This window comes from Rasamsonia emersonii (genome assembly GCF_000968595.1).
Source record: "Rasamsonia emersonii CBS 393.64 chromosome Unknown ctg1118621759967, whole genome shotgun sequence".
Taxonomy (NCBI): Eukaryota; Fungi; Ascomycota; class Eurotiomycetes; order Eurotiales; family Trichocomaceae; genus Rasamsonia; species Rasamsonia emersonii.
The window spans coordinates 24,081-35,312 of record NW_013563320.1 but is presented as its reverse complement, the minus strand read 5'-3'; the positions used below and the strand labels follow the sequence as shown (position 1 = coordinate 35,312).

Here is an 11,232-nt window from a genome sequence, read left to right as displayed (position 1 = left end):
AATCTTTGCGAGCAGTAGTCCCATTAACACGTGTCATAAAGGTCCTTGGAGGCACGTCAAAGCTTTGGCAGCTGCAGTTTTTGATGGAAAAAGACCTTTCTTATAGGCTTCAAGTGCTAATTGCATACGCCCTTCTTTTGATATATCAGCCATGACGCGGTGCGTTGGTAAATCGCGATAAATCCGATGATAGGGGGTGGCCGAGGTGGTGGCCGCGCAGCTCGGTGGTCCGCGCAGCTCGGTGGTGGATTACGTTAAGCTTGATGAATTAATAATCATAATGACAGGGATAGGTATCCTACCTTTTTCCTTGTACGGAGTTGACTTACGTATATATACTGTACTGTACGTCGGACCCTGGATCAGCAAGCTTCTCCTAAGCGAGGATCCTGGTTGCATATCTCACATTGAGAGGGATTGCGGTGATCATCATCATGGGGGATCATAGGGCTCCAGTTTCCAGTGTCCAGTGTCCAGGGTCCAAGGTTCCATAACATAGGTAACTTTTCGATCCTTCGCTTCGCTTCGTCTGATCCTGTTCCTGTTGTTCCAGATTTTTGCGATTCATCCCCCACGGTGATATCAACAATACATTAGGTAGTCATCGCACTGATTGGTCTGGAGCGTGGATTAAAAAAATTCATCAAAGATCCTCATGAATACTCTGTAAACGAATTGCTGAAACAGGGCATATGCTGCTGTAGCATGCTGCGCTGCCTTGTCGATCCGCCAATAGCAACTGACAGATTTGTAATGACTCAAGGTATTTGTCACGAGTCCCCAAGGCTGACTCAGTGCCTAGCCCAGGAGGTAGCCCTCGACTACCTAGGTGACTGTGACTGAGGTAATTATCTATCTACACTTGGTTAGCTCCGCACCGTCCACGTGCTTCCACGGGCAGATTACTATTATCGATCCTTCTTACGGAGGTATCTCGTGTAGATAATACTCCGTACTCAGACCTAATTTTTTTTCTTAGCAAAACTCAGCGGATTCTCTCTGTGCCCGTCTCATTATTCCAATCCGTACAGAGTACATACTCTGAACGGAACTCCGTACGTGTAGGAGTACTGTACAGTCCTTCGTAGTGACCTTAATTGATAGTGGGCCCGCGTTGACAAATAACACCGTTAACGGTTAGCTCGTGGTCAAGTGACCGGGACGCTACCAAAGTTCCGCCCGCAACGGACTTAACCTTGAAACCGCCCTAATCGTCTGCATGGCCCATCGTCGGCGATTTTCTGCGCTAATAGAATACCTTTTCCTGTCGAGTCCTCCGTCCGGAGAACGAAATCTGCCAAGGTGATCTTGGATGGATGGATGGATGGGGCGGTGGAGGAGTCGACTCAGCTGAATGGATACTGTGATATGATTGTATCTACTCCGTCAAGGCCACCTGTCAGACGCGATTAACTGAGACATCGCTTTCCAAACGTAAATGCGCACTTGCATCTCGCTTGTCTTGATTCTTGGCTGACTTGGCTTCTGGCTTGACCTATTCTTGGCAGGGCTGACAGCACATGATGCCGCATCGACGTGTTACGTGCTCCGTACGTAAATTACCTGTTCTGCCGGGCCGCCAGCGGGTATTCTCAGCCAGCAATTGGGTGGCTCGCGTACCGAGGACGCCTTACGCCATGCGCCGTACGCGGACGGACCAACTGGACTTCCGACCGACAGCCCTTGCTCGGGCTCTGAGTTCGTTTTACTCCGTACGGAGTACAGAGCCTGGGTCTATCTCCGCTGTGCCGTGCCGGTTGGCACAGATCACCGTAGATCAGTAACCGTTCCAGATGGGCTGGAAATGCTGAATATCAGGTGAAGAGTGGAGATCGACGAATAGTCACGCTCTAGTAGCCGGCCCGAGATGTTCCGTCCTCCGTACGGGTTAACCAGACTCCTGGGCTGCTGGCTGCTGCTGCTGCTGCTGCCAGCAGAAGCTAGTTTTGGCATTCTGCATCGCTTAGTCGCCTCGCCTAGCTGGGCGCTTGCAGTCGTGGTCTCGTGGAAGGACGTTCTGGAACGGTGGAGCCACAACGGGGAGGCTGGAGTTGCGCCAGGCATCTAAATCCTGGCGGCGCCCCCTCTAATTTAGCCCCTGTCCGGAACCACATGCTCAATAACGTCAGTAACCCTGCCAAAGAATAAATGACGATAATCTTCATCGCTTCCTCATGACAGGGCTCCCCAATCTGGTAAGAAAGGGAGAGAGAGCTGAAAGTCTGAAACCAGCCATCGTCCTCGCTTCGCTACGTTTTTGCGCTAATCGGCCACGCCCATGCCATCCATGCGTCAAGTCTAAAAAATTGTCCCGTCACCGGGTCTGTGTGACCTGTTTGGGCCTGAGGCGTAATCATTATTGGACGTCAGACTGCTGTGCCTGTCAGCGTCAGGACTCCAGTCTCAGCACGTCAAAATTCTAGCGCAACGCATCCCCCATCCCTGATCCTGGCGTGCAACGTGCCGGTCGATCTCGACGGCTATGCGCAGTCTGCATCTAGCGTTTTGGCCCCCCCACCTCGAAAAAAACCGTTGAAAGCCTTGAAGCACTGCCTAGGACACCCTAGGAAGCGGGCTGAAAAAGAAGCGCTAGACGAACAGACGAATCAAACCGGAGTTTTTTAATGACGTCTGCTTGCTGGTTGGCTTGCTAGATTCATTGATTGACGATTTCTTCTAGAACATGCAATACTGCGTTCTAGGTTAGTTATGTAGTCATTCATCAAATGCATTCAGCTCGCTTACGCCAGCCGACCCTCGTTCGGGCCACATACTTCGCGCTTTACGCGCGCTGAGCCTCGCGTGGGCGCTGGTGGGATGGCTGCGGAACTTTATCATAGGAAAGATTCCACTAACAAGTAGATTGGGGATCATGACAGAACCGAACGCGTCACCCCACCCCTTTTTTCTTCTGGTGCACTGACCGTGATCAGCAGCTAAGATGAAACGCGTAGTCACCACCTTGACGGATGATTGATTGCCGCAGCCCAGCTGAGCCGGTTTCCTAGCTTGCTTGCTTGCATAGCGAATTCAGGACGCCCATCATGTCACGTCGCTTTTATTCAGCTCATGGTCGCTATAGCTTGTGGATTTAGGGGGGAGAAAAAAAAGGTTCACTCCAAAGGGTATATTGCGAATGAAGGTGAGAATCGTCCAATCAGAATGAATCGTCATAAGCTCATAATCCGATGCACAACCGCCAACCAAGAATCCAGACCAGACAAAACACCCTAACCTCAATGTAGCCTCCACTCCCGCCCAGATTATGTCAAATGCCAAATTATAGACCATAAAAAAAATGAACCAAGAAGAAAAACAAGGGACAACAAAAGTCATTGGTCTTCTGTAACTTCTAGTGTACGTTTTCGTTTTGCCGGGCGTTGAGAATCCGGTGATTGAGAAGGAGGAGGAAGTGGTGGAGGAGGTGGAGGTGGTGGGATATTGGTCTCCTCCTCCGTCCCCCCCGCGAGGAGTATCCGTAGCTGGGATTCACATTGTTGTTCTGTGTATGTCCGTGTCGCCCCCAGTTCTTGTAGCTAAAGGTATGGTCAGTATCAAAAGTATGTAAAAAAGGCCGAATTCGACGTACCTTCGCTGCGATGATTTTGTATTTCTCGTTTTGCCAATATTCATGAGCTTCGAGGAGTAGAGGAATCTGGAGCAGAAGATTTAACATCTCGATCAATCACAGTCCTGGGGCGGCCAAACATACTCACATCAGCCTCATGCCATGCGGCCGCGCTCTTTCGCCTTCGGAGCATCCGCATCTGTAGCCGTGCTTCGGTCGACTCTTTGTTGAATCGCTCCCGGAACATCTCGGCAACGACCTTCCATGACAGATTTTGCTGGCGTAGACTCTCGACGTAGGCATCCTCCTCTTCCGCCTGGGGATCTCGTCGACCTCTGCCTGAGGCCCGCGGCCGCTGCGGCTCCCGCTGCGGAGAATCGTTCCCCTGACTCTGGCGTCGCTCCTGTTCTAAACGCTGCAGCCCGGCAGGATGAGGAAGAATTCTGACTGGGGAGTATCGCATCGGCGGTGTCGTTCTGGTGGGCCGACGTGGCCGTTTCGATCGGGGCGGTTGAGGAGAATCAAGACCATGTTCGGAGCCGTAACCACCAAACTCGGCTGCTCCAGGGGGATAGCCAAACTCGAAGGGGGTCGCCTGGACAAATTGCCCTTGGTACGGAGTGGTGATGCCCAACCCGTGACGGGCGACAGAGTCGTCGATAGCTGGGTATTGATACTCCTGCGAGTGATGACTCAGGACCGGACTGGGTCTGGGCGGGAGGAATGAGCTATCGGCGACGCTGATCGGGGTCAGAGCCGCAGCAGAACCATGAGCCGTCGTGTAGGGATGAGAGACTTCGCCGACAAAGGGAGACTGGAACAACAGTCAGCGGGACAGTTCAAATGACATCTTCCCATTTCCACACGTACTGTCTCTGCGCCGGCCCAATGAGGGTCTACACTTTCCAAGTAGTTTTCCATGCGTTCAGGTTGCCCGGAATTTCCGAGTGGGTAAGACATGACTTCAACGGGAGACCACAGAGCTGGTGGTAGCATGACGCCTCCAGACCGGGAGGCAGGCTGCGCCTGATAAGATGCGGCGGGTGATGACGAAACCCGCAAGTCAAAAAGGGATTGAAGAAAGAGGATGAGCAAGAAGAAAGAAAGGGTCCTTCTGTTGTACCAGAAAGATCCTCTGTGATCAACGTTGGTCGACCTTCCAATGCGGTCTTTTTAAAGTCCACGAGCGAAGACCCAGAGTTTAGATCCAACCGCGTAGGATTGAAGTCGCGGGGGCCTGATAGAGATGATCCGCAGAGGCTGTCCACAAGGCAGCGATGAAATGAAGGAGCAATCTCGTCAACAGGCTGAGAGAGCTCGAAGCGAGCGAGTCAGTACCGCCAGCGAAGCTGTGCCACGAGACAGGTCGTAGACATCGGATGCCAGAGTTGGAGCTTTTCTGCAATTAAGCGCCTACGATCAACGACAACAGGCTAGTCGCCTACCCCTACAGCGGGCCCTTATCCACCAGCGAAGGCAGAAGGGCCTCGCCCCCAAATCTTGGGGTGTCGAAGACTAGTAGAAGCAAGCATCTCTGCTGACCCACTGCGCTGGGCGTTCGAAGAGAAGGGACCGCGGCGAGATCTTGGCTTGGGCGGTCTAGATAGGCAGTGCAGACAACCGCCATCGCCGTCGTTAATGCGTTGTGGAGATGCAGCAAAGGCGTTAACAGGGGTCCTTGCACAGGACAGGGAAAGCCGAGATTGTGCGCTCCAGGCTAGCACCGCCCGACTGGGAAATAGGAACATTGCCTGCGCCGGTCGCTATTAGACGGCAATCCAGCTAAACCGCAAAGCTCCAAGCACCACGATCCGGCGGTTTTCCAGAACCGCCACTGAGCATTTGCAAATTGGGAGAGCTCTCTAGCGTCCGGAAGCCCACCCTGGCCTGGCCTGGACTGGCGCCGTGGTGCTCCCATGGGACGGTGACGGGTACAGGTTACGTCGGTACTGCTCTGTTTCCACGCGATGGTATCACCGCGCTGTTCCTTACGGATCATTTGGCTCCAGGGCACGAAACAAACGGCCGCGGAGATCCTGGCACGGCCACGAGGACATCCACCCCGACTGACATGGGCGTGCATCTCTTCCTCCATTCCACTAGGCTGGGGCCAAAAGACGTACTCTCTCTTGTTCCTTTGGAGCGGCAGTGCCCTCGCGAGCGTCCCGTTCCGTCGTGAGGAATCCTCCGTAAATGACGGTGGGCCGTTAAGCGCTGGGTCCATGAGGCTCCCGATCTGGGGAGGGGTGGATGTCAAGCAATTGGATCAGACGATCTCGAAGACAATGTCGCTCTACCCCACTAGGCAGCCTCAGGCGGATACCTGGCGCCTGGGCATCGTAGCGGGGCAGCTGGATGATCGATCATGAGCCCTTGCCCGGCGACAAGTGACAACGACCGGCGACGACGGTTTCCCTGCTGGCCTGGAAGCCACGTGTCGTCCAAGCATCTAGCAGGGCGCCGGCGCGTGCCAGCCGCACTGCGCACACCATACCGAGGGGCATGGAGCAGTTACATTGACATGGGCTGCAGCGCTGCTGGGGGTCGACCTTTCACCTCCAGGCAGTGGAGATGGCGACTGCAACTGGCCCAAGCGGGCGCTTAATCCCGGCACGGACGGGCCCGACGGCGCAACTTTTCTCCTGAGGCTGAAGGACAAAAGGGCCAACTTCGAGGGCAGGCAGCGAGAAGACCGAGAACTCCGAAATCCGAATACGCCAAAATTCTCCCCTTCGCTGTCGCTTATTCCCGCCGAATCCCGACTGGGCAGTGGGCACGTGCACGCCGCTCCCTGCGAGCCTGCGACGCGGACACAGCCCCAGCTGGACGCTACAACGGCCTAGGAATTATTAATAAACACCTGCGCAGGTCCAGGCCAGCGGCCAGCCAGATGCTCTGCACCGGGTTTGCTCGGCTGTGTCACTTTGCCTGTTTGGGGGCAGATGCGATGGTGTATCGCTTAGGTAGTTACCTGATGTACTGTCTGTCCATGAACAGCACATCAGGTACTCCGTACGGAATGGCCTGCTGTTCGTGCTTAGTGCGGAGTGGCTGAGAGCCTATTCAGACATTGAATATTAATAGCGTTCGACCGGAATGCTCACATTGCTCCGCCTTCCTGCTAATCGTCCCGCGCGGGGCCAGTATATAAAATAAGAATCCAGAAGCTGCCCAATATAGGTAGCATTCATGACGCCGAAATTGCAGACTCGTGGTTTCAGTTCCATATATAGAGCCACGGTGAAACCGTCCTGACCTATTTCTGGAGAGGCTGTGAACAACATTGTTATGCTGCAAGTGTTGAGCGTCTGCCATCCGATGTCCAGATCCTGCTTGCGGCGCAGTGGCTGTGGATCTCCATTCCCGTCGCGGGAAGATGATCATCAAGAACGGGATTTCTCCACTGGCTTCCCACGATCTTTCCGCTCTCCCGTCGCTTGGACGCTCGTCAAGGTCCGCTCCGCTAACACAAGAGACACCCCGCAGTTCCCGGCGATTGCTCTTCGAGGGTGGCGATGCTGCATCCGCCTTTCAACCGGCCTTAGGTCCAAGGGCTCATCTTGACCTTAGCTAGTAGCCGCATGGGAGTGTAAGATCTTACAACCAGCCAGCTCATCCGGAAATCTTCGTAGTCAACTACACGCCGTTGCAGTCAGTCGTCAATATGCAGCGCTGTTTGCACCGCCAAAGACGTCCGCAATCAGATATCGGACCTTGTCAGATCTGAAACCACGAACCAACCAATTCAGAATACACGGGAGGTGCTCAATGTCAGGAGAGGAGACAGTACGGCTCATAACGGTGGGGACAGTAGGTATAGAGTAGTAGCAGGAGCCGTAAAAGCAGCACACGGATTCGGGAAGGAGTGATGGAAAAAGCCCATATGGTATGTGACATTGTTAGTACGGTCCTGAGCTTGACTCCCGACAGCTAGTGAGATAGATATTTTCTGTAGCAAAGAGGGATCGTGATAGGCGCTGCAACCAGGGAGCCGACAACCCGACCATAAGGCCAGTTTCTGACCTTTCCTCGTTCCCGATTGCGTCCATGAGGATGGTGTACAGAGACGACAAGATGCGAGAAATTTTGAAGGAGACTGGATACTTCTGACTCTGACAACAGCATCGAGAATCTGTGGAAGGAGGACACCCTGCACAAGGGGGAAACTAGTTTAGTCAGCAAAAATCTTCCTTTGCTGGCTTCCATAGAAGTTCGTATATTGATAAGAAGCACGTATCCTCGATGACTCATTTCAATGAACCGACCATATCAATATACATGTCGATGAGATCTGCAGAATGCGACAGATGTTCGTACTCACATTGGCAAAAACATTTGCCACTCTCAACAACCAGTCCACTTCTTATGTGTATGCTGTACTTCATGACCCGAGATGGCCGCGTCTCAGATCAGCAACCATGAATGAATCGAGGGAATAGGCAAAGGAGTGAGGTAAAACATTCTTCCATAAATCGGAATCCAGCAGATAAACAAACAGCAGGGTTTCTGTACTGGATGATGATAGAAGACCTATGGTATATATTCACCAGAATGGGCAAGCGTCAACTAGCTATCATCAGAGAAGTTTCCAAGCCGTGTCAATCACACAAGAACAGAGAAAAAAAATTGCCAGTAAGTCAGGACAGGGAGAAAAAAAAAGCTGTCGCAGTCAATGCCCTTGTAATGAAAATCCAGATAATCACTACTACAGTGCAGATGAGAGGAATGAAACCGGAATCGCTGGACCATAGACAGATGCCATTGCAGGCAGGCGCGTCGCGACACACCACATAACCTAGGAAGGAGGTACATGTACCAATCGAGATGGCACTGCCGCATGTTCTTGTCGGATCACGTGGCTATACAGATCCATACTAACAAGGCATTGGCAACCGAACGTGTCTTCGAGAATTCTCTTCTTAAGATAGAACATGGTAAGTTATGCAGGTCTTTCTTCCTGGTGTTGTCTCTTATCTTAGAGACCACCCAATGTCCCTTTATCTAATAGACACCTAGCCATCATCCCTCTCCCAAGACTACAATCAAATTGACGAAATGTCGGGCCTGAATCCTTTCCACAGATGTTGTCACTCACGGACATCGCGGTAGTGAAAACAAATAGCTAACGGAAGTATATTCGCATTTATCCTTCAGAAGATCGAAAGTGAACCCATACATTGCCCAAATTGGTCATTCATAACAGACGCCAGACAGGATACCAATAGCATAACTTCAACCCACAAAATGCCCAAATAAAATAAACTGGGGGAGAGACAATGACAAGACAAAAAGCCATAATATGCAACTCGCGAGGACTTAGTCGTGACTCTAGCAACAGCGTCTAGCGCAGAGAAGCTAAATTAAGTAGCCGCTTCCGCAATCTCCTTCGAAGGTCGAACTTCTTTCTCTACTGTCAGTAGGGCAGAAACGGAGCACCTTTCTGCAGAGCTTGGTGAGCTACTCGCTGACTTGTTGGTTGTGGATATTGGTGCAGCCCCGTTCACAGCGTGAAACCCCTGACTGATCGTTGAGGACGTGATAGGCGCCCCGAGATATCGATAAGGCAATTCTGGAGATCCCTCCTGTGGGCTTGGCCCTGGCGTCGGAGGGGATGCTGCACGGATGGTTGTCGAAGGCAGATTTGCAAAGAATGCCTCCTCGAGCTGACGGCCAGAGAATATAGACTCTTGAGAGTACTCTGAGGCGATCATTGACCAGAAAGAGCTGCGATGCACCTCGTAGAGTGCTTGCAGACGTGCAAGGTCAATGTAATTTCGATTTCCGACGTATTTATGGGAATTTGATGCGGCGATTGTGGTATCCAGGCGGAGAGACTTTGGGTCGGCAGAGGCTGACTGCAATAGAGTCCCAGTTCCCTCTGGTTTAGGAAGAATGGGAACAGGCGCTCGCTGCGCTTGGAATGGACTAGAATCGGAAGAAACAGTCTTTTCAGAACCAACGTCCGGGCTGGATGGAGGGGAAGTCACAGGAGATAGCTGTGTGCCATGCAGATTTTCGAGGGAATCCCCTACACCGCTGGTAGAGTTATATGACCCTGTAGAGGAGATCGAATCCGTTCGTCTGCGTCTGTTGCTACCGTATGACATCTGGTGATAATGGAGTCGACAAGCCAATTCGGTCTTTTTCAAATGAGCCGCGATATGCTTGTATGGCATCTTGTGCATGCGAGTACGAAGGAGGTATGCTTCCTTCAAGAAGTCAGTCTAAATCAATCTGAACGACCTTCATCAAAGGGACCACTTGCCTCTTCCTCTGTCCACGCTCTGCCCCCGCCAGTCGACGAGACTTTGCGATGATGCTTGTGAACCCGATAGTCCGACTGGCCCACGTAGCCGGTTGAGACTGGGCGTTCAAACGGATGATGACTTGAGGTAACGACAGAACTTGTAAGAGTCGCGGCCGAAGACATGGCGAAACTCGTCCAGAATCTCTCAATCCAATAGGATCCTGTAGAAGACGTGGATTGGTGGATAAATCGGAGTTGGTGGTAGTTTGGTCTAGCTTCTCAAGGTGAGATGGACAACAACAGTGCAGAATTGGCAGAAAAGAAGAGAAAGTATGGTCTTCAAGACCTTGCAATCAAACGAATCAATACAGTAAAGAATGCAAACAGCCCAGCCAGTGGGTGATCAAAGAAAGTGAACAGAGCTGTGAAAGAAAAAGTCTTCTCCCCAGGATTAACCAACCTGTCAGAAAGAATTTCAAATCGAGCTGGAAACAAAAAGAGCAGCTCTTTATCTGTTTTCACAACGCCGGAGATAGCTGGGTTATAGCTGATTGAACCCCTAGTAACTGACACATCCAATGCATGACACTTGTGTGTGGTGGCGATCTGAATCCGAACTATTGTTTGTTTGAACGTCAGAATCGGCAGCAAGCTAACAACATGCGGCATTGCTTCATGTTTTACATCGCATAGCGATGTGGGATAAAAAGCTTCCGTTCTGATAATCGACTGTATCTCCAGCTATGGCGCATAACCAGGGCTGCTCAAAAGGGTAAAAGACCTTCCCAGAATAGAAAGGCTGAGACATGTTCCTGTCTCCGTAGACGAAAAGCACGGCAGATCCAGTCTGGGAACCCCCGCTTCGACATTGAGTAGCCAAACAGAACGAGTCTCAGTACGGGGTAATCGGTCTCGCAGAGAGGCTGCTAGGGACGCCGCAAAACAAATAGCGGGTTTTTCTTCGTTTCAAAATGAACCTACCATCATCGTAGAGCACTTGGCTTGATGAGTTGAGATCGAAATTCACGGTTTCCAAGAAGTCATCTTCTCTCCTGAGTTGGGACCTGCGCAAACACAAGTCTGAAAAAATGAAAGATGTTTTGCCGGATATCTGAAGCCTGTTGTTTACGATCATCCACCCATAGACGCAAAAAGCTAAAGAGACGTCGAGGCCGATAGTCTCAATGTTCGGGACATTCTCCGGAAGCGCCGCAATCGTGACGAAAAACGGCTGGGATGGCAGAATAATGGGTCCTGTAATTAGAACCAAAACAATAACGAATGTGCTATGTAAGGAAGGAGGTGATCGACTCGGTCTCAGACAAGCTCCGACGCGAGTTTCAAGCTTGTAACCGACTTCGTTTCCAGTTCGGTGGAGGTTTCCCGATGAAGAAGTGCCAAGAGCGTCAGTGTTCTA

General features: G+C 51.7%; 2 protein-coding genes across 2 annotated transcripts; both read right to left on the bottom strand.

The window, feature by feature from the left end:
• Positions 1–3,332: 3,332 nt before the first annotated feature.
• On the bottom strand, positions 3,333–4,528 carry T310_0873 (uncharacterized protein; the record flags this gene model as incomplete). Its single annotated transcript, XM_013476257.1, has 4 exons — positions 3,333–3,536; positions 3,590–3,655; positions 3,717–4,382; positions 4,439–4,528. The coding sequence occupies 4 exons, from the start codon at positions 4,526–4,528 to the stop codon at positions 3,333–3,335; spliced, it is 1,026 nt and encodes a 341-aa protein (XP_013331711.1).
• A 4,400-nt stretch (positions 4,529–8,928) lies between these two features.
• T310_0872 (uncharacterized protein) lies at positions 8,929–9,998 on the bottom strand (the record flags this gene model as incomplete). Its single annotated transcript, XM_013476256.1, has 2 exons — positions 8,929–9,596; positions 9,812–9,998. 2 exons carry the CDS (start codon positions 9,996–9,998, stop codon positions 8,929–8,931), a joined length of 855 nt encoding a protein of 284 aa, XP_013331710.1.
• Between the last annotated feature and the right edge of the window lie 1,234 nt (positions 9,999–11,232).